Source organism: Pseudophryne corroboree (genome assembly GCF_028390025.1).
Source record: "Pseudophryne corroboree isolate aPseCor3 chromosome 3 unlocalized genomic scaffold, aPseCor3.hap2 SUPER_3_unloc_37, whole genome shotgun sequence".
NCBI lineage: Eukaryota > Metazoa > Chordata > Amphibia > Anura > Myobatrachidae > Pseudophryne > Pseudophryne corroboree.
The window spans coordinates 1,059,952-1,084,009 of record NW_026967527.1 but is presented as its reverse complement, the minus strand read 5'-3'; the positions used below and the strand labels follow the sequence as shown (position 1 = coordinate 1,084,009).

General features: G+C 49.8%; 1 protein-coding gene across 2 annotated transcripts in view; it reads right to left on the bottom strand.

Annotated features, from left to right (window-relative positions):
* Positions 1–2,194: 2,194 nt before the first annotated feature.
* Positions 2,195–24,058, bottom strand: part of LOC134984118 (zinc finger protein OZF-like) — a 31,206-nt gene continuing 9,342 nt past the window's right edge. Inside the window, exon 6 of one of the 2 annotated variants that reach the window (XM_063949745.1) lies at positions 2,195–4,834. In XM_063949745.1, coding sequence (XP_063805815.1) covers positions 3,603–4,834 — 1,232 coding nt within the window. In that variant the 3' untranslated portion in view covers positions 2,195–3,602. The remainder of the gene's footprint in view (positions 4,835–24,058) is intronic. The other variant, XM_063949746.1, reaches the window with a different exon arrangement.

Sequence of the window (24,058 nt, the reverse complement as noted above, 5' to 3'; positions counted from 1 at the left end):
CCCTGGTCATGTAGGGCTGGGAGAGTCAGTAAGATTATGTAATAGGGGCCTACAGTAAGTCAGTACGGAGGCAGAAGCTGCTTCTGGTACATGGACCCTGGTCATGTAGGGCTGGGAGAGTCAGTAAGATTATGTAATAGGGGCCTACAGTAAGTCAGTAAGGAGGCAGAAGCTGTTTCTGGTACATGGACCCTGGTCATGTAGGGCTGGGAGTCAGTAAGATTCTGTAATAGGGGACTACAGTAAGTCAGTAAAGAGGCAGAAGCTGCTTCTGGTACATGGACCCTGGTCATGTAGGGCTGGGAGAGTCAGTAAGATTATGTAATAGGGGCCTACAGTAAGTCAGTAAGGAGGCAGAAGCTGCTTCTGGTACATAGACCCTGGTCATGTAGGGCTGGGAGAGTCAGTAAGATTATGTAATAGTGTTCCTACAGTAAGTCAGTAAGGAGACAGAAGCTGCTTCTGGTACATGGACCCTGGTCATGTAGGGCTGGGAGAGTCAGTAAGATTATGTAATAGGTGCCTACAGTAAGTCAGTAAGGAGGCAGAAGCTGCTTCTGGTACATGGACCCTGGTCATGTAGGGCTGGGAGAGTCAGTAAGATTGTGTAATAGGGGCCTACAGTAAGTCAGTAAGGAGGCAGAAGCTGCTTCTGGTACATGGACCCTGGTCATGTAGGGCTGGGAGAGTCAGTAAGATTATGTAATAGGGGACTACAGTAAGTCAGTAAGGAGGCAGAAGCTGCTTCTGGTACATGGACCCTGGTCATGTAGGGCTGGGAGAGTCAGTAAGATTATGTAATAGGGGCCTACAGTAAGTCAGTAAGGAGGCAGAAGCTGCTTCTGGTACATGGACCCTGGTCATGTAGGGCTGGGAGAGTCAGTAAGATTGTGTAATAGGGGCCTACAGTAAGTCAGTAAGGAGGCAGAAGCTGCTTCTGGTACATGGACCCTGGTCATGTAGGGCTGGGAGAGTCAGTAAGATTATGTAATAGGGGCCTACAGTAAGTCAGTAAGGAGGCAGAAGCAGCTTCTGGTACATGGACCCCGGTCATGTAGGGCTGGGAGAGTCAGTAAGATTATGTAATAGGAGCCTACAGTAAGTCAGTAAGGAGGCAGAAGCTGCTTCTGGTACATGGACCCTGGTCATGTAGGGCTGGGAGAGTCAGTAAGATTATGTAATAGGGGCCTACAGTAAGTCAGTAAGGAGGCAGAAGCTGCTTCTGGTACATGGACCCTGGTCATGTAGGGCTGGGAGAGTCAGTAAGATTGTGTAATAGGGGTCTACAGTAAGTCAGTAAGGAGGCAGAAGCTGCTTCTGGTACATGGACCCTGGTCATGTAGGGCTGGGAGAGTCAGTAAGATTATGTAATAGGGGCCTACAGTAAGTCAGTAAGGAGGCAGAAGCTGCTTCTGGTACATGGACCCTGGTCATGTAGGGCTGGGAGAGTCAGTAAGATTATGTAATAGGGGTCTACAGTAAGTCAGTAAGGAGGCAGAAGCTGCTTCTGGTACATGGACCCTGGTCATGTAGGGCTGGGAGAGTCAGTAAGATTATGTAATAGGGGCCTACAGTAAGTCAGTAAGGAAGCAGAAGTTGCTTCTGGTACATGGACCCTGGTCATGTAGGGCTGGGAGAGTCAGTAAGATTGTGTAATAGGGGCCTACAGTAAGTCAGTAAGGAGGCAGAAGCTGCTTCTGGTACATGGACCCTGGTCATGTAGGGCTGGGAGAGTCAGTAAGATTGTGTAATAGGGGCCTACAGTAAGTCAGTAAGGAGGCAGAAGCTGCTTCTGGTACATGGACCCTGGTCATGTAGGGCTGGGAGAGTCAGTAAGATTGTGTAATAGGGGACTACAGTAAGTCAGTAAGGAGGCAGAAGCTGCTCCTGGTACATGGACCCTGGTCATGTAGGGCTGGGAGAGTCAGTAAGATTGTGTAATAGGGGACTACAGTAAGTCAGTAAGGAGGCAGAAGCTGCTTCTGGTACATGGACCCTGGTCATGTAGGGCTGGGAGAGTCAGTAAGATTGTGTAATAGGGGCCTACAGTAAGTCAGTAAGGAGGCAGAAGCTGCTCCTGGTACATGGACCCTGGTCATGTAGGGCTGGGAGAGTCAGTAAGATTGTGTAATAGGGGACTACAGTAAGTCAGTAAGGAGGCAGAAGCTGCTTCTGGTACATGGACCCTGGTCATGTAGGGCTGGGAGAGTCAGTAAGATTATGTAATAGGGGCCTACAGTAAGTCAGTAAAGAGGCAGAAGCTGCTTCTGGTACATGGACCCTGGTCATTTAGGGCTGGGAGAGTCAGTAAGATTATGTAATAGGGGCCTACAGTAAGTCAGTAAGGAGGCAGAAGCTGCTTCTGGTACATGGACCCTGGTCATGTAGGGCTGGGAGAGTCAGTAAGATTATGTAATAGGGGCCCTACAGTAAGTCAGTAAGGATAGCAGATGCTGCTAATTAGCAATCCTTTTTCTAGCGTGCTGGGGGCTGCCCATCGCAGGGCGAGGCAGCCTAGTATGCTGACCGGCGCCTCCCCCCTTTATGAAGCAGAAATTGCGATCGCTCCACAATTTCTGCTTCATCTTAGAAACTAGTGAAGCATCCTGCCAGCTTAGCTGTGCCTGCAGGATCCCCACCGCGTTCTTCTAGATTGCGATGGCTGCGTGTGATGTCATGCAGCCACAGTGAACATGACCGTTTGTCCGCCTCCCTTTCTCGCAACACCGCACTTGTAACGCTCCATCTTCTCACTGGAAATGGAGCTTTACCCCCCACCCCGTGACCGCCTCTGCCTGTTTAACAAGAAGCAATCACATTTCCTACAGCCCCCTGTAGAGAATGCAGGTGCATACGCAGGACGGGCGCTGCGCATGCGTCCGCAAGTTTTTCTCAATAATTCCGTTTGGATCACACACTGTAGTCCAACCTGAATTAGGCCCAGAGTCACCATCTTACAGGCAGCCGGTGAAGGGAGTAGAGAATGGGTGTTATGTGGCAGGAACGGGCTGGTTAGGTAACAGCCTGGCTGCTGCATTCTGTACAAGCGGTGCAATTCTTTTGCTGGGAGACCCAGGTAGAGGACATTGCAGTAGTCTATGTGTGATGATACAAGTGCATGTATGACTGTAGGTAGATCTTCTGAGGGAAATAAGTGCTGGAGTCTGACTATGTTCCTCAGATGAGGATCTGATTGTGGCAGATACCTGATGTCTAAGTGTCACTCTACCATCCAGGACACCAAGATTCTGCACAGGATCAGCATTATGTAAACCTGAACCCCCAAGCGTAAGTCTGGTTGGTAACAAAGCTGAGCTGTAGCCCTGTCCTTTGTTGGTGAGCTAGCATAAGGACCTGTTTCACCTGGATTAAGTCACAGCCCGCTGGCAACACCCACACCTGGAGCTCAGCTAGACATTTAGGATTGGTACTGGGTTCTCAGTACCCAGAACAAAAGACAGACCATCTGTAGGCAGTGGTAGATGAGGGCATGACAGCTGATTATTTCACCCAGTGGTTGCATGTATATTGCAAAAAGCACAGGACATAGGATAAGAACCTTGAAGAACAACGCATGGCAATAATAAGTATACTCCAGAAGATTAAAATGGCTTCTCACCTGTGTGATTTCTCTGGTGTGTAACAAGATGTGATTTCTGGCTAAAACATTTCCCACACTCAGAACATGGAAATGGCTTCTCACCTGTGTGACTTCTGTGATGTATAACAAGATATGAGTTCTGTGTAAAACATTTCCCACACTCAGAGCAAGAATATGGCTTCTCACCTGTGTGACTTCTCTGATGTTTAACAAGATCTGATTTCAGGGCAAAACATTTCCCACACTCAGAACATGGAAATGGCCTCTCACCTGTGTGACTTAGCTGATGTCTAACAAGTTGTGATTTCTGGGCAAAACATTTCTCACACTCAGAGCAAGAAAATGGCTTCTCACCTGTGTGACTTCTCTGATGGCTAACAAGCCCTGGTTTGTCTGCAAAACATTTCCCACACTCAGAACATGGAAACGGCTTCTCACCTGTGTGACTTCTCTGATGTCTAACAAGCTCTAGTTTGTCTGCAAAACATTTCCCACACTCAGAACATAGAAATGGCTTCTCCCCTGTGTGACTTCTCTGATGTATAACAAGATGTGATTTCCGGGCAAAACATTTCCCACACTCAGAACATGGAAATGGCTTCTCACCTGTGTGACTTTGCTGATGTGTAACAAGACTTGATCTCCAAGTAAAACATTTTCCACAGTCAGAACATGGAAATAGCCTCTCACCTGTGTGAGTTCTCTGATGTATAACAAGTTGTGATTTCCGGCCAAAACATTTCCCACACTCAGAACATGGAAATGGCTTCTCACCTGTGTGACTTTGCTGATGTGTAACAAGACATGATTTCCAAGTAAAACATTTTCCACAGTCAGAACATGGAAATGGCCTCTCACCTGTGTGACTTCTCTGATGTCTAACAAGAGCTGATTTGTATGTAAAACATTTTCCACACTCAGAACATGGAAATTGCCTCTCAGCTGCCTTAGCTGGCTGATGGGTAATAAGCTTTGTGTTCTGTGTAAAACATTTGGCATCTATAGAACAGGGAAACACTGTATCTACTCTCAGAGCTGTAACAAATGCTCCAATATCAGAGTGATCAGGAGAACATTTCCCAGGATCAGGGGGATCAGATGATAGAGCTGGATGTATAATTGGGGTAATGGGATTATTTCCTGGAGAATCCTGTCTACTGTCATCTTTTATGTCACAATCCGGGGATAACATTAGACGTCCTTCTGAGATATTCCTGCTTGTGTGTCCATCTGCTGGAAATAAAATACATTATGGAAATACAAAAATGAGAACACACAATAACAAATGTAATATTATAATAAGACTTAGATATATCTCTCTCTTGTACTGGTAACTAACCATGAAGTATAAATGGAGATGTAGTCACTCGCTAAGTCCTATGTCAGCACCAATGTAAAACAATGGATGGGGAACATATCGTATGAATTGGAGATTCTAGATGAACAATAACATCAGTCTCATGAGCTGATGGATCAGAGAAATGTCTCCTAACGTTACTCCTGGAAGCATTGGTAAGGTAGCATTCCTTTATGTGTGTGCGCATACGCTGATAAGCCTGTACATGTGTTACTCACCCTTATATAAGGTATATTGCTACAGCAGAGTACGTGTGGAACAAGGTAACTTACATGCAATACACCATATAATACCCTGTAATCATCATCATCTTCCAGGTTATAATCCACTTTTACACCCCCCATCATCAGTGTCTTACCTCTATTCTCTCAATAGTAATAAGGATGATGTGTGTACAGTAAGTATGATATAGAGAATTACATATCAGGATCTATACAGCTGCCGCCATACTTCTGCTTCTCATACGTGTGCTACTGGCAGCAGTGAACATCTGAGTGAGATTGCAGGGAAGACAGCAGAGTCTGATGAGAAAGAGATTGGATCTGCCTTTGCAGGGATGTACCACACCTGTCACCCCTGTTAGTATATAAAATAATAAATAAGAGGGGCCTGAGTCCATCCAGACATGCTTTCTGGAGCTTTTATTACTACGTGGCTTCTTATCTACCCTACCTGATAGCTGTCGGCCACCACTGGAGGCAAGAAACAATCTATTAAGTCCCCCACTTCTCCTGCCCTAAAGCCGCTCACTCCGCTCAGTCCGGGCACCGTTCACTGCCGCAGCCTAGTGACGCAGCTGAAGCCACGGGCTGTATTCTGGAGCTAAGTGTGCCCAGTCTTTCCTGCACGCTCCGGATAGCTGACTTGGAGGCACTTTTGCCTCAGGTGGGAGCACTGGCTCTTCCGCTACTGCTGGGGGCAGAACAGGCTGCGCACAGTCACCGGAGCCCGGCAGTGATATTGGGAAGTGAGGTGATGATCAAGCACTCTTGCTCCGTTGCCCTTTCTCCAAATTCCACTAGCCGATCTGCTAAGGTATCCGTGTCGCCCCACCTGGGACGTTGGACCTCCGGCCCTGCTAGGTATGAAACATGGCTGCTGCTAATAGAGAGGCTGGGGCTTGTGGGTCTCACCGGTTCTGTACAAAGGTCCACTGGTAGGCCGCCCTCTTCAATGCCAACGCCCTTAGTACTCTACCTCCGCCCAGCGGGACTCCGCCAAGCTCACGAGTGCCGCCCTCATGATGCTTCTGGACACATTGAAAGGGATATCCACACCCTTCTCCTGATACACGATCTCCAGATCGTCCTTTGACATTCCACTGAAGACCGCCATCTTGTGCGTTCTCCTGCAGTGCAGTTACTCCTCTCCTAACTCGGCTTCTCCAATCAGGTGACCGAAAAGCCACCTAGGATTATCCCACCGCTATGCCAGCAATTTCTGTGACTGGATGGTTCTGTACGAAAGCCCTCACCCTGCCTTGCGTCCTGCTCCAGTCACAGAATGGATGTTTAGGTCACACGGGATCTGGCCAATTAGGGGATTCCCAATTACCATTAGTAACCGCCTATTACTGACTCCACCCACTGTGTAATGGGCAGGTACTACACTGCCACCACCAGAATCCTTGTCGCTATGGAGTCTGGAACCATGGTACTGCTCTGTATGTGTCTACACGCTATCTTTCCACACCTGTGTGGTGTCGATGAATCACCACTAGTCGCTGGACTTGGTCTCTACACAGTAGCTGGCGGGAGGCGAAGCTTGGAGACGCTGAGTGCACCCTGGACAACCGGAAAACGGAACTATGTTTGGCATAGCACTGCAGATCACAAGATGAAGCGGTCATCTTGAGGCAGATGTTTATTCACCCAGTCTTAAAAAAGACTGTTCCCTATTGCTAGTGGCAACAGCAATACAGCAAGATGTTTACAGCAGAGTGAAAATAGTATAATACCTCTGGAGGCTAACAGGCCTCTTCTTTTTATCTTACGCCAATACACATACCACAGGGGGCAAGTCCACCGTGCTGTTCTCAACCAATCATTGTTTACCCATGTGATGTGCATGCCTTGGCCACATGCACAGCTATCATTGTCCTCTACGGACGGTGGGGAGTAGTCGCTCTCCTTTGACCGTCCCATCCTGGAGGGTTGGTATCCACCCTGGTGACGCTCAGTCTAGGCTGGGGGAAGTTTTCCCATCTAAACTACTTCCAGGAATCTGCCCGGGTACCCAGCTCACCATCTTCAGTCTAAAATTGGGCTCCAGAGATGGGCAGCCTAGATCCCAGGTCAGGCTTTCCTGCCCACCAAAGGTGATCCCTAAGGAGCTCCAGAAAACCACTCAGCTTGTTTTAAAGCTGAGCTGCTCCTCTCTCTCCTCATGATACTTCCATGTGGGAGGCTAGAGAGGAAGGCATTCCATTTTGGGGGGAAAGTACTGGGGGAATCCACCAGCCTACACCAGGCATGTCCAAATTGCGGCCCTCCAGCTGTTGTGAAACTACATATCCCAGCATGCCCTGACAGTTTTGCTGTCAGAGAATGCTAAAGCTGTGTCAGGGCATGCTGGGATGTGTAGTTTCTCAACAGCTGGAGGGCAGCAGTTTGGACATGCCTGGCCTACACAGTAATGGATTCCCCCCTCCTGGGACACACAAACAAGTGCATTCCACCTTAAATACAATTCAAATACACTATACACATTGGCCCTCATTCCGAGTTGTTAATTCGCTAGCTGTTTTTAGCAGCCGTGCAAACGCTAAGCCGCCACTCTCTGGGAGTTTATGTTAGCTTAGCAGAAGTGCGTTCGAAAGGAACGCAGCGCGGCTACAATATTTTTTTGTGCAGTCTTAGCTTGCGATCACTTCAGACTGTTCAGTTCCTGTTTTGATGTCACAAACACGCCCTGCGTTCGGCCAGCTACACCTGCACTTTTCCTGGCACGCCTGCGTTTTTTTGAACACTCCCCGAAAACGGTCAGTTGACACCCAGTATTGCCCTCTTCCTGTCAATCACTCTGCGGCCAGCAGTGCGACTGAAAAGTGTCGCTATACCTTGTGTGAAACTACATCAATCGTTGTTAAAGAACGCCGTGCGTGCGCATTGCACCGCATACGCATGCGCAGAAGTGCCGATTTTTTTGCATGATCGCTGCGCAGCGAACGAAAGCTGCTTGCAAACAACTCGGAATGACCCACATTGTTGCTTAATAAATAAATATATATATACATACACACACACACACACACACACACACATACATACATACATACATACATATATATATATATATATATACACATACACATACATACACACACACACATATACACAGTGTTTGCAAATACGCTCTATAGCGCGTATTTTACCCAGATCGGAGGACGGGGACTCACTTTTCAAAAACGTGTGGATCCCCGAGGACGCGCTCCGCTGCAACCAATTCACGGCTCTCAATTAACTGCACTTCCTGCCTGTAAAGAGGAGGTGGAGCCTTACCACTACCAGTCCTCTGGTGGTGCCTCCCCCTCCTGGTCACATGCAGCCGCGGATTCACATGGGGGCCGGGCAGAGAATGAAGACGGCTCTACGGCTGCTCTACGCTGTGCTGCGGGCGGGAGGTGAGCGCCGGTGACAGCGTAAGTGCTGTGGGGTAGGGTAAGTAGCCTAGGAGCGGGTGGCTGAACTTGGGTGGTGGCTTTCCTTGCATGCCTTGTGTGTCTTCTGGGAGTGTCATGGGCTTGTAGCCCGACCTCAGTGGTTGTTTCAGGCATCCACTACAGTAAGTTTCCCTGATATTCCCAGCGCCATTCACAAATAGACCAAGCTAAGGATCTATGAGACTATAACATGAATCAATTGTGCAGGCACTGCTGCTACCTGTGGTGCACCCGCTACTTCTTCAGTCAAAAGCATTTATACAAGTGATCTGAGCCCGGGCAACATCATATAAGGCTAGAAATGAGAAGACACACCGGCATCCCAATTGCAGCACTGCCAACACCTAACCCTCCCACTCACAGCCTAACCCTAACCTCCCCCCAGCACTGCCGACACCTAACCCCCTTACCCACTGCCTAACCCTTACCTCCCCCCAGCAGTGCCTAACCCTAACCCCCCTTACCCACAGCCTAACTATAACCTCCCCCCAGCAATGCCTAAACCTAACCCCCCTTACCCACAGCCTAACCCTAACCTCCCCCCAGCAGTGTCTAACCCTATCCCCCCTTACCCACAGCCTAACCCTAACCCCCCTTACCCACAGCCTAACCCCCTTTACCCACAGCCTAACCCTAACTTCCCCCCAGCAGTGCCTAAACCTAACGCCCCTTACCCACAGCCTAAACCTAACCTCCCCCCAGCAGTGCCTAAACCTAACCCCCTTACCCACAGCCTAAACCTAACCTCCCCCCAGCAGTGCCTAAACCTAACCCCCTTACCCACAGCCTAACCCTAACCTACCCCCAGCAGTGCCTAAACCTAACGCCCCTTACCCACAGCCTAACCCTAACCTCTCCCCAGCAGTGCCTAAACCTAACCCCCTTACCCACAGCCTAACCCTAACCTCCCCCCAGCAGTGCCTAAACCTAACCCCCTTACCCACAGCCTAACCCTAACCTACCCCCAGCAGTGCCTAAACCTAACGCCCCTTACCCACAGCCTAACCCTAACCCCCCTTACCCACAGCCTAACCCTAACCCCCTTTACCCAGCCTAACCCTAACTTCCCCCCAGCAGTGCCTAAACCTAACGCCCCTTACCCACAGCCTAAACCTAACCTCCCCCCAGCAGTGCCTAAACCTAACCCCCTTACCCACAGCCTAAACCTAACCTCCCCCCAGCAGTGCCTAAACCTAACCCCCTTACCCACAGCCTAACCCTAACCTACCCCCAGCAGTGCCTAAACCTAACGCCCCTTACCCACAGCCTAACCCTAACCTCTCCCCAGCAGTGCCTAAACCTAACCCCCTTACCCACAGCCTAACCCTAACCTCCCCCCAGCAGTGCCTAAACCTAACCCCCCTTACCCACAGCCTAACCCTAACCTCCCCCCAGCAGTGCCTAAACCTAACCCCACTTACCCACAGCCTAACCCTAACCTCCCCCCAGCCGTGCCTAACCCTAACCTCCCTTACCCACAACCTAACCCTAACCTCCCCCCAGCAGTGCCTAAACCTAACCCTCCTTACCCACAACCTAACCTCCCCACAGCAGTGCCTAAACCTAACCCCCTTACCCACAGCATAACCCTAACCTCCCCCCAGCAGTGCCTAAACCTAACCCCCCTTACCCACAGCCTAACCCTAACCTCCCCCCAGCAGTGCCTAAACCTAACGCCCCTTACCCACAGCCTAACCCTAACCTCCCCCCAGCAGTGCCTAAACCTAACCCCCCTTACCCACAGCCTAACCCTAACCTCCCCCCAGCAGTGCCTAAACCTAACCCCCCTTACCCACAACCTAACCCTAACCTCCCCCCAGCAGTGCCTAAACCTAACCCCCCTTACCCACAACCTAACCCTAACCCCCCTTACCCACAGCCTAAACCTAACCCCCCTTACCCACAGCCTAACCCTAACCCCCCTTACCCCCCTTACCCACAGCCTAAACCTAACCCCCCTTACCCACAGCCCAACCCTAACCCCCCTTACCCACAGCCCAACCCTAACCCCCCTTACCCACAGCCCAACCCTAACCCCCCTTACCCACAGCCCAACCCTAACCCCCTTTACCCACAGCCCAACCCTAACCCCCCTTACCCACAGCCCAACCCTAACCCCCCTTACCCACAGCCCAACCCTAACCCCCCTTACCCACAGCCTAACCCTAACCACCCTTACCCACAGCCTAACCCTAACCACCCTTACCCACAGCCTTTTCAGGACACTATAGTGTGTATAATAGCGTCTCTCCCTTTATTTACACCCCTGTACCAGTTTCCTGTGTGTCCTGAGTGTCTGGAGGGGCTGTGTGTCCTTCCTGCTGCAGCTGTAAGCAGAGGAAGGCGCCAAAACGCCACTGGTCCCGCTCTAAGGAAGCTCCGCCCCCTGTAATGGCGGCAGAGCTATACATTTATACTGGCAAATGTCTCCTAACAGGTGTAAAACGTAACATGAATCCCTGTTTCCACCACAGCTGCCAGTGTACACAGGGGGCTATAGCGTATCCCTCCGTAGAGCATCCACATGCCGCCCCTGTGATCGCGCTGCAGCAACAGCCGGGGGACCCCCCTAGCGGGTCCCCCGGTTTGTACTCACCACTCTTCTCACCTCCCGACATTGTTAGGGGGTGTGCGACGTGCTGCGATTGCATTTGCTAATGCACAATGCCCAGCGGTACCAACAACCTCTCAGTATGGTGGTCATGCAGCGGGGAAGCGGCTCTGACGCCTGAAGAGACCGGTAACCGCCCCCACCCCCCCAACTCCCTCAGTGCAGGTATACTGTTATACTGTTGCCCAAACAGCATACCGACAATAACAACGTTTAAAATAAACTGAAGAAAATTCTCTGGAGCTCCAGAGTGGCATCCTCTCCTGAGGGCACACTGTTCTAAACTGGCTGCAGGAGGGGGCATAGAGGGGAGGAAGAAAGCACACCCAGTGGAAGAAATCTAAAGTACACCGGCTCCTTTGGACCCCCTCTATACCCCATCTTACAAAGTCCCCAGTATCCCTTGTGGATGTTAGAGAAAATAGGATTTTAATACCTACCGGTAAATCCTTTTCTTAGTCCGTAGAGGATGCTGGGGTCATCATAGAACCATGGGGTATAGACGGGATCCGCAGGAGACATGGGCACTTCAAGACTTTGAAAGGGTGTTAACTGGCTCCTCCCTCTATGCCCCTCCTCCAGACTCCAGTTATAGGAACTGTGCCCAGGAAGACGGACATTTCGAGGAAAGGAATTATTGTTAAACTAAGGCGAGATTCTTACCAGCTAACACCTCAAGAATGCCGCAGAACATGGCATTCAACAGAACACAAGCCAACGGCATGAACAATTGCAGCAACATGCTGACAATAACGTAACACAACGTGTGTGTAACCACAACTAATAACTGCAGATACAGTACACACTGGGACGGGCGCCCAGCATCCTCTACGGACTAAGAGAAAAGGATTTACCGGTAGGTATTAAAATCCTATTTTCTCATACGTCCTAGAGGATGCTGGGGTCATCATAGAACCACGGGGTTATACCAAAGCTCTAGAACGGGCGGGAGAGTGCGGATGACTCTGCAGCACCGACTGACCAAACTTAAGGTCTTCATTGGCTAAGGTGTCAAACTGTAGAACTTTGCTAATGTGTTTGACCCCAACCAAGTAGCTGCTCGGCAAAGTTGCAATGCCGAGGCCGCCCAGGATGAGCCCACCTTTCTAGTAGAATGGGCCTTCACCGATTCTGGTAACGGCAATCCAGCCGTGGACTGAGCATGCTGAATCGTGTTACAGATCCAGCGTGCAATGATCTGCTTGGAAGCAGGACACCCAACCTTGTTGGGAGCATACACGACAAACAGAGCCTCTGTTTTCCTAATCTGAGCCGTTCTGGAGACATAAATCTTCAAACCTCTAACCACATCCAGAGATTTTGACTCAGCGAAGGCGTCAGTAGCCACAGGCACCACAATAGGTTAGTTCATGTGGAAAGAGGAAACCACCTTCGGTAGAAATTGTTGAGGTGTCCTCAATTCAGCTCTATCTTCATGGAAGATCAAATAAGGGCTCGTGAGACAAGGCTGCTAACTCAGACACCCGCCTTGCAGATGCCAAGGCCAACAGGATGACCACTTTCCAGGTGATGAATTTCAACTCCATCGTCCGTAAAGGTTCAAACCAATGTGATTGAAGGAACTGCAACACCACATTAAGATCCCATGGTGCAACTGGAGGCACAAATGGAGGTTGGATGTGCAACACGCCTTTCCCGAAAGTCTGAACTTCTGGAAGGGAGGCCAATTGTTTCTGAAAGAAAACCGATAAGGTTGAAATCTGTACCTTAATTGAGCCCAATTTTAGGCCCGCATCCACACCTGCTTGTAGAAAATGGAGAAAACATCCTAGCCGAAACTCTTCCGTAGGAGCCCCCTTGGATTCACACCAAGAAACATATTTTCTCCAAATACGGTGGTAATGTTTAGACGTTACCCCTTTTCTGGCCTGAATAATTGTGGGAATGACTTCACTGGGAATACACTTACGGTCTAGGATTTTGCGCTCAACCGCCATGCCGTCGAACGTAGCTGTGGTAAGTCCTGATACACGCACGGCCCCTGTTGTAACAGGTCCTCGCGCAGAGGAAGAGGCCAGGGATCTCCTATGAGTAATTCCTGAAGATCTGGATATCAAGCCCTCCTTGGCCAATCTGGGACAATGAGGATCGGCCGGATCTTTGTTCTTCTTATGATCTTTAGAACCTCTGGAATGAGAGGAAGTGGAGGGAATACATACACCAATTGAAACACCCACGGTGTCACCAGTGCATCCACTGCAATTGCTTGAGGGTCCCTTGACCTGGAACAATATCTCTGAAGCTTCTTGTTGAGACAAGATGCCCTCATGTCTACTTGAGGAACTCCCCAACGACTTGTCACCTCTGTGAAGACTTCTTGGTGGAGGCCCCACTCTCCTTGATGGAGACCGTGTCTGCTGAGGAAGTCTGCTTCCCAGTTGTCCACTGCTGGAATGAAGATCGCTGACAGAGCGCTTGTATGCTTTTCCGCCCAGCGGAAAATCCTTGTGGCTTCTGCCATTGCCGCTCTGATTTTCGTTCCGCCCTGACGGTTTATGTACGCTACTGCTGTTACATTGTCCGACTGGATCAGTACAGGCAGATCTCGAAGATGTTCCGCTTGCAGAAGGCCGTTGTAAATGGCCCTCAACTCCAGAACATTTATGTGGAGACAAGTTTCCTGACTTGACCATCTTCCATGGAAGTTTTCTCCCATTGTGACTGACCCCCCCCAGCCTCGGAGGCTTGCATCCGTGGTCAGCAGGATCCAGTCCTGTTTCCCGAACCTGCGCCCCTCTATGAGGTGAGAGCTGTGCAGCCATCACAGGATTTATACCCTGGTCTTGGAAGACAGGATTATCCTCCGGTGTATGTGTAGGTGGGACCCGGAACACTTGTCCAACAGGTCCCACTGGAACACTCTGGCATGGAACCTGCCAAACTGAATGGCCTCGTAGGCCACAACCATCTTCCCCAGCAACCAAATGCATTGATGGATTGACACTCTTGCTGGTTTCAGAATTTGTTTGCCCAGACTCTGAAGTTCCAGAGCCTTGTCCACTGAAGAAAGACTCTCTGTAGTTCTGTGTCCAATATCATTCCCAAAAATGACAACCGCATCGTCTGAATCAACTGCGATTTTGGCAAGTTTAGGGGCCAACCATGTTGCTGAAGAACCGTCACGGAGAGTGCAACGTTTTGCACCAACTGGTTCCTGGATCTCGCCTTTATCAGGAGATCGTCCAAGTATGGGTCCTTGCTTGCGAAGGAGAACCATCATCTCCGTCATCACTTTGGTGAAAATCCTTGGAGCCGTGGACAGACCAAACGGCAACGTTTGAAATTGGTAATGACAATCCAGAATTGCAAACCTCAGGTAAACCTGATGCGGAGGATAAATGGGAACATGTAAGTAGGCATCCTTTATGTCCACCGACATCATAAAATCCCCTTCATCCAGACTGGAGATCACTGCTCCGAGAGACTCCATCTTGAATTCGAATTTCTTTAGGTAGAAATATAGGGATTTCAGGTTTAGGATTGGTCTGACCGAGCCGTCCGGCTTCGGGACCACAAACAGGCTCGAATAAACACCTTCTCCCTGTTGTGACTGGGGAACCCTGACGATAACTTGATTTTGACACAACTTTTGTATTGTGTCGCAAACTACCACCCTGTCCGGAAGAGAAGCTGGTAAGGCAGATTTGAAAAAACGGCGAAGGAAAACGTCTTAAAACTCCAGCTTGTACCTACCCTTGGGATACCATTTGTAAAACCCATGGGTCTAGGTCTGAGCGAACCCAAAACTGACTGAAGAGTTCGAGACGTGCCCCCACCGGTGCGGACTCCCGCATAGGAGCCCCAACGTCATGCGGTGGAATTGGCAGATGCCTGGGAGGACTTCTGCTCCTGGGAGCCTAACAAGGCTGGTGATCGTTTACCTCTTCCCCTTCCTCTAGCAGCAAGGAAGGAAGAACCTCGGCCCTTTCTGTATTTATTGGGCCAAAAGGACTGCATCTGATAGTGATGCGTTTTCTTTTGTTGTGGAGGAACATAAGGAAAAAAGGATGACTTACCTGCGGTAGCTGTAGATACCAAATCATCAAGGCTGTCACCAAATAAGGCCTTACCTTTATATGGTAGAGACTACATACTTTTCTTGGAATCAGCATCAGCATTCCATTGGTGAAACCACAACGCTCGTCTAGCTGAGACTGCCATGGCATTGGCCTTTGATCCCAATAGACCAACATCTCTCGCAGCTTCCTTAAGGTATGCTGCAGCGTCCTTGATATAACCCAGCGTTAAGAGGATGCTATCCCTATCTAGGGTATCTATTTCAGAAGACAAGTTGTCTGCCCACTTTTTCGATAGCACTACTTACCCACACAGATGCAATGACAGGTCTGAGTAGCGTACCTGTGGTCGCATAAATGGACTTTAACGTAGTTTCTTGTTTACGATCTGCAGGATCCTTAAGGGAAGCAGTGTCAGGTGACGGAAGAGCCACCTTTTTAGTCAACCTAGACAAGGCCTTGTCCACAGTGGGGGGGTGACTCCCACTTTTCCCTATCCGCCGAGGGAAACGGATAAGCTACCGTAATTCTTTTGGGAATCTGAAACTTTTTGTCAGGACCTTCCCAGACTTTTCAAATGGAGTGTTCAGTTCATGAGAGGGAGGAAACGTCACTTCAGGTTTCCTTTCCTTATACATACAGGCCCTTTTATCAGAGACAGCCGGGTCCTCAGTGATATGTAATACATCTTTAACTGCCACAATCATGTATTGAATGCTAGTTGCCAATTTTGGATCTAATCTGGAATCGCTATAGTCGACACAGGAATCAGAGTGTGTCGGTATCAGTGTCTGCCAACTGGGCCAACGTACGTTTTTGTGACCCTGAGGGGACCCGACTTTGCAATAACATATCTTCTACAGATTTCTTCCATGCCTGGGTCTGAGACTCAGACTTATCCAGCCTCTTACTAATAAGAGCCACATTAGCATTCAAGGCGTTCAACACATTTACCCAATCCGGCGTCGGCGGTGCAGACTGGGTCACCCCCGCAGTAGTCTGTGTCCCCAATACAGCCTCCTCCTGGGAAGAGCCTTCAGCCTCAGACATGTCGACACACGTGCACCAAACACCCACAGACACACCGGGCATATAGGGGACAGACCCACAGTAAAGTCTGTCAGAGAGACACAGAGGGCTCACAACCCAGCGCTAAATCAACGGGTCTGAAAACACCAAGAAATTGCCTCAGACCTAAAGCGCTTTTACAGTCACATATATATTGCACCAATTGACCTGCCTCCCCTCCGTTGTGTACCCCTGGTACTTGTCAGTGTGAGGAGGACCAGCGTCTCTGCAGCCTGCGGAGAAGAAATGGCGCTGTGAGGAAGAAGCTCCGCCCCCTTAATGGCGTGCTTCTGTCTCGCATTTTCTGATATTTATACTGGCGGGGGTTAGGACAGTGCCGTGGCACTAATGTCCCCTCTTGCCAGTGGAATAATGAGGATGAATTTAGCTGCCCATGGTGCCCCCCCGCCCCCCCGCGCCCTGCACCCTGTAGTGCTGTGTGTGGGAGCTCAGCGCGCAGCGTCTGCCCGCTGCGCAGTACCTCAGAAAATGCCGTCAGTGAAGCTGAAGTCTTCTTTTCTTCTGCTACTCACCTGTCTTCTGGCTCTGAAAGGGGGTGACGGCCGGCTGCGGGAGTGAGCATCTAGGCGTACCCAGCGATCAGACCCTCAGGAGCTAATGGTGTCCTGTAGCCAGAAGCAGAGCCATTGAATTCACTGGAAGTGGGTCATACGTCTCTCCCCTAAGTCCCACAAAGCAGGGAGAATGTTACCAGCAGCCTCCCTGAACATAAAAAACCTAACACAAAGTCTTTTCAGAGAAACTCAGTAGAGCTCCCTGTAGTGCGTCCAGTCTCACTGGGCACAATTCTAAAACTGGGGTCTGGAGGAGGGGCATAAAGGGAGGAGCCAGTTCACACCCTTTCAGTCTTAAAGTGCCCATGTCTCCTGCGGATCCCGTCTATACCCCATGGTTTTATGATGACCCCCCCAGCATCCTCTAGGACGTATGAGAAAAAGGAGTGGTTTATATATAGACTGGCATGTGCTAATAGAGACACTCTCATTGAATACCTGGCATGTAATACTATAGGCAGAGGTACTGCTAGCACACAGTATGGCTGCTGGTGACACACAGTGACATGATGTGAGGGGGAGAGCAGGAGTATAATAGGGGCTGATGTCTCCTGATGTATGATATATACCAGAGAGTGTGGGGAGGAGACTGGTCAGATCTCTGGACTGGTAACACACAGTGATATGATGTAAGGGGGAGAGCAGGAGTATAATAGGGGCTGATGGTTCCTGATGTATGAGATACACCAGAGAGTGTGGGGAGGAGACTGGTCAGATCTCTGGGCTGGTAACACACAGTGACATGATGTGAGGGGGAGAGCAGGAGTATAATAGGGGCTGATGTCTCCTGATGTATGAGATACACCAGAGAGTGTGGGGAGGAGACTGGTCAGATCTCTGAGCTGGTAACACACAGTGACATGATGTGAGGGGGAGAGCAGGAGTGTAATAGGGGCTGATGGCTCCTGATGTATGAGATACACCAGAGAGTGTGGGAAGGAGACTGGTCAGATCTCTGGGCTGGTAACACACAGTGACATGATGTGAGGAGAAGAGCAGGAGTATAATAGGGGCTGATGGTTCCTGATGTATGAGATACACCAGAGAGTGTGGGGAGGAGACTGGTCAGATCTCTGGGCTGGTAACACACAGTGACATGATGTGAGGGTGAGAGCAGGAGTATAATAGGGGCTGATGGCTGCTGATGTATGAGATACACCAGAGAGTGTGGGGAGGAGGCTGGTCAGATCTCTGGGCTGGTAACACACAGTGACATGATGTGAGGGGAGAGCAGGAGTATAATAGGGGCTGATGTCTCCTGATGTATGAGATACACCAGAGAGTGTGGGGAGGAGACTGGTCAGATCTCTGGGCTGGTAACACACAGTGACATGATGTGAGGGGAAGAGCAGGAGTATAATAGGGGCTGATGGCTCCTGATGTATGAGATACACCAGAGAATGTGGGGAGGAGACTGGGCAGATCTCTGGGCTGGTGACACACAGTGACATGATGTGAGGGGGAGAGCAGGAGTATAATAGAGGCTGATGGCTCCCGACTCCAAATGAGATTTATGGTAAGAACTTACCGTTGTTAAAGCTCTTTCTGCGAGGTACACTGGGCTCAACAGGGAATTACATTGGGGTGTAGAATAGGATCTTGATCCGAGGCACCAACAGGCTCAAAGCTTTGACCTTCTTCCCTGAAAGCATAGCGCCGCCTGCTCTATAACCCCGCCTCCTTGCACAGGAGCTCAGTTTTTGTTAACCAGTCCAATGCAGTAGCAAGGAAAAGAGACAACTGTTAGTAGCCACACACACACACACACACAACACATTCTCATGACAGGAGAAAGTGTCAGCGGCTAATGCCATACCAACCCAAAAAAGCTAAGTGCATCAGGGTGGGCGCCTTGTGGAGCCCAGTGTACCTCGCAGAAAGAGATTTAACGTGTTCACTGAGGACCATGTAGCCGCCTTGCACAATTGTTCAAGGGTCGCACCACGGCGGGCCACCCAAGAAGGTCCAACCGACCGAGTAGAAAGGTCCTTTATGGTAGCAAGAGCTGGAAGGCCAGCCTGTACATAAGCATGTGCAATCACCATTCTAATCCATCTGGCCAGGGTCTGCTTGTGAGTAGGCCAGCCACGTTTGTGAAAAACAAACAGAACAAAGAGAGAATCCAACTTCCTGACGGGAGCTGTCCTCTTCACATAGATACAGAGAGCCCATACCACATCCAAAGACCTCTCTTTGGAAGACAAGTCAGGAGAGGCAAAGGCCGGAACCATGATATCCTGATTAAGGTGGAAAGAGGACACCACCTTCAGTAAATACCCGGGACGTGTTCTAAGAACCGCCCGATCACGGTGAAAAATCAGATAAGGTAACCTTCAAGACAAGGCACCCAAATCCGACACCTGTCTAGCAGAGACAATAGCCAGCAGAAACAATACCTTAAGGGAAAGCCACTTAAGGTCTGCAGATTCAAGAGGCTCAAACAGAGAACCTTGCAACGCCTCCAGAACCACCGACAGGTGCCAAAGAGCCACAGGCGGGACATAAGGAGGTTGAATCCGCAGGTAAGGTCGCAATTTTTCTCAGGAACCAAACCGACAAGGCAGAAATATGAACATTGATGGAGGCCAGACGAAGGCCCAAGTCCAGGTCCTGTTGTAGAGGGGCCAAAAGTTTGGCCGTACTAAACTTGTAAGCGTCATAATTGTTAGATGCACACCTAGCAAAGTAAAAATTCCAGACCCTATGGTAAATCCGAGCAGAGGTCGGTTTCCGGGCCTTCAACATGGTTTGAATGACCGCCTCAGAAAATCCTTTGGTCTTCAAGACGAAGCTTTAAGAGCCACGCCGTCAAAGCCAATCGGGCTAAATCCTAATATACACAGGGGCCCTGAACGAGGAAATCTGGACACTGCGGAAGTAGAAGGGGATTCTCTATCGAGAGACCCTGAAAGTCTGAGAACCAATGCCATCTGGGCCACGCTGGAGCGATCAGAAGCAGGAATCCTCCTTCTTTCTTGAACTTCCTTATTACTCTGGGCAGGAGTGACACCGGAGGGAACATGTATGGCAGCCGAAAGTTCCATGGAATTGCCAGTGCGTCCACGTACGCTGCTTGAGGATCCCTTGTCCTTGCTCTGAAGACCAGAACCTTGTGATTGTGTCCAGATGCCATCAGGTCCACATCTGGAAGGCCCCACTTGTCCACAAGGAGTTGAAACACTTCTGGATGGAGGCTCCACTCTCTGGCATGTACGTCCTGATGAATGAGAAAGTCCGCTTCCCAGTTTAGGACCCCCGGAATGAACACTGCCGATATGGCTGACAGATGACGTTCCACCCACTAAACAATCCGTGATACTTCCCTCAATGCCATGTGGCTTTGAGTGCCGCCTTGATGATTGATGTACGCCACCGTGGTGGCGTTGTCCAACTGTACTTGAACAGGTGTTCTGTATTAAATGAGGGCCAAGTTCAATGAGTTGAACACCGCCCGCAATTCCAGAATGTTTATCAGGAGGAGAGACGACTCCTTGATCCTCCAACCCGGAAGGGAGTGTTGTTCCAACACTGCACCCCAACCTCTCAGACTGGCATCCGTCGTCAGAAGGACCCAGCTGAAGATCCAGAAGGGACGAACCCTGCTAAATCGTTGGTCCTGAAGCAACCAGCTCAGTGACAGATGGACCTCCGGAGATAAGGAGATCATTTGAGACCTGATCCGGTGAGGCAAGCCGTCCCACTTGGTAAGAATTAGCTTCTGCAGAGGGCAGGAATGGAATTGAGCATACTCCACCATGTTGAAAGCAGACACCATGAGACCTAGCACTTGCATTGCCGAATGTATCGACACTTGCGGACAAGATAGGAAGCATCAAATCCTGTCCTGAAGCTTCAGGACTTTCTTCTGAGACAAAAACAACTGCTGGTTGTGAGTGTCCAACAACGCCCACAGGCAGGAGCAGATTGGGAACAAAAAGCATCCCTGGAAAAAATAAGAATTTACTCACCGGTAATTCTATTTCTCGTAGTCCGTAGTGGATGCTGGGAACTCCGTAAGGACCATGGGGAATAGCGGCTCCGCAGGAGACTGGGCACAGATAAGAAAGCTTTAGGACTACCTGGTGTGCACTGGCTCCTCCCCCTATGACCCTCCTCCAGACCTCAGTTAGGATACTGTGCCCGGAAGAGCTGACACGATTAAGGAAGGATTTTGAATCCCGGGTAAGACTCATACTGGCCACACCAATCACACCGTACAACTTGTGATATTAAACCCAGTTAACAGTATGATAACAAGTGGAGCCTCTGAACAGATGGCTCTCAACAATAACCCGATTAGTTAACAATAACTATGTACAAGTATTGCAGACAATCCGCACTTGGGATGGGCGCCCAGCATCTACTACGGACTACGAGAAATAGAATTACTGGTGAGTAAATTCTTATTTTCTCTGACGTCCTAGTGGATGCTGTGAACTCCGTAAGGACCATGGGGATTATACCAAAGCTCCCAAACGGGCGGGAGAGTGCGGATGACTCTGCAGCACCGAATGAGCAAACTCAAGGTCCTCCTCAGCCAGGGTATCAAATTTGTAACATTTTGCAAAAGTATTAGACCCTGACCAAGTAGCCGCTCGGCAAAGTTGTAAAGCCGAGACCCCTTGGGCAGCCGCCCAAGATGAGCCCACCTTCCTTGTGGAATGGGCTTTCACTGATTTAGGGTGCGGCAGTCCTGCCGCAGAATGCGCAAACTGAATTGTGCTACAAATCCAGCGAGCAATCGTCTGCTTAGAAGCAGGAGCACCCAGCTTGTTGGGTGCGTACAGGATAAATAGCGAGTCAGTTTTACTGACTCTAGCCATCCTGGAAACATACATTTTCAGGGCCCTGACAACGTCCAGTAACTTGGAATCCTCCAAGTCCCTAGTAGCCGCAGGCACCACAATAGGTTGGTTCAAGTGAAAAGCTGATACCACCTTCGGGAGAAACTGGGGACGAGTCCTCAATTCTGCCCTATCCATATGGAAGATCAGATAAGGGCTTTTACAAGACAAAGCCGCCAATTCTGACACACGCCTGGCCGAAGCCAGTGCCAACAACATGACCACTTTCCACGTGAGATATTTCAGATCCACGGTTTTAAGTGGCTCAAACAAATGTGATTTCAGGAACCCCAAGACCACACTGAGATCCCAAGGTGCCACTGGGGGCACAAAAGGGGGCTGAATATGCAGCACTCCCTTGACAAATGTCTGAACTTCAGGCAATGAAGCCAGTTCTTTCTGGAAGAAAATCGACAGAGCCTAAATCTGGACCTTAATGGACCCCAATTTGAGGCCCATAGTCACTCCTGTTTGCAGGAAATGCAGAAATCGACCCAGTTGAAATTCCTCCGTTGGGGCCTTCCTGGCCTCACACCACGCAACATATTTTCGCAAAATGTGGTGATAATGTTGTGCGGTTACATCCTTCCTGGCCTTGATCAGGGTAGGGATGACTTCCTCCGGAATACCTTTTTCCTTCAGGATCCGGTGTTCAACCGCCATGCCGTCAAACGCAGCCGTGGTAAGTCTTGGAACAAGCAGGGTCCCTGCTGGAGCAGGTCCCGCCTTAGCGGTAGAGGCCATGGGTCCTCTGTGAGCCTCTCTTGAAGTTCCGGGTACCAAGCTCTTCTTGGCCAATCCGGGACCACGAGTATCGTTCTTACTCCTCTCCTTCTTATAATTCTCAGCACCTTGGGAATTAGAGGCAGAGGAGGGAACACATAAACCGACTGGTACACCCACGGTGTCACTAGAGCGTCCACTGCTATCGCCTGAGGGTCACTTGACCTGGCGCAATATCTTTTTTGTTTTATTGTTGAAGCGGGACGCCATCATGTCCCCCTTTGGCCGTTCCCAACGGTTTACAATCATTTGGAAGACTTCTGGAAGAAGTCCCCATTCCCCCGGGTGGAGGTCGTGCCTGCTGAGGAAGTCTACGCCCGGGATGAATACTGCTGTCAGTGCTAACACGTGATTCTCTGCCCATCGAAAAATCCTTGTGGCTTCTGCCATTGCTCCCCTGCTTCTTGTGCCGCCCTGTCTGTTTACATGGGCGACCGCCGTGATGTTGTCTGATTGGATCAGTACCGGCCGGTTCTGAAGCAGGGGTCTTGCTTGGCTTAGGGCATTGTAAATGGCCCTTAGCTCCAGAATATTTATGTGAAGCGAAATCTCCTGATTTGACCACAGTCCCTGGAAATTTCTTCCCTGTGTGACTGCCCCCCAGCCTCGAAGGCTGGCATCCGTGGTTACCAGGACCCAGTCCTGTATCCCGAATCTGCGTCCCTCTAGGAGATGAGCACTCTGCAGCCACCACAGTAGCGACACCCTGGTCCTTGGCGACAGGGTTATCCTCTGATGCATCTGAAGATGCGATTCCGGACCACTTGTCCAACAGGTCCCACTGGAAGGTTCTTGCGTGGAATCTGCCGAATGGAATTGCCTCGTATAAGGCTACCATCTTTCCCAGGACTCTCGTGCATTGATGCACTGACACCTGTCCTGGTTTTATGAGGCTTCTTACTAGACACGACAATTCTTTTGCTTTCTCCTCCGGAAGAAACACTCTTTTCTGGTCTGTATCCAGAATCATCCCCAGGAACAGAAGGCGTGTCGTAGGAACCAGCTGTGACTTTGGGATATTGAAAATCCAACCATGCTGTTGCAGCACTTCCTGAGAAAGTGCTACCCCCACCAACAACTGTTCCTTGGACCTCGCTTTTATCAGGAGATCGTCCAAGTACGGGATAATTAAAACTCCCTTCTTTCGAAGGAGTATCATCATTTCGGCCATTACCTTGGTAAAGACAAGTAAAGAGAAATATGGATGGGGTGCGCTGTCAATAGCAGCTGGTGTAGGGGGTGGTAATCCCCAATGTATGGTTACAGAAAAGAGAAGAAATGACACCTGCGCTAAGTTGTTCCAATGGGTATATCCCTCTAATCTCTCCAAAGAATCAAGACAACATAATTTTTAGTAAAGAAAATACAGATAAAAAAGGACGGTAGGTTTTATGTTGAATTAATAGGATAATTTAATAAAAATAATATCTAAGAACATATATGAATTGTCACATCTGTACTCAGCTAAAAAAGACTCAGTTCATGGGTCAACAACTTAAAAGACTCAGTTCATGGGTCAAG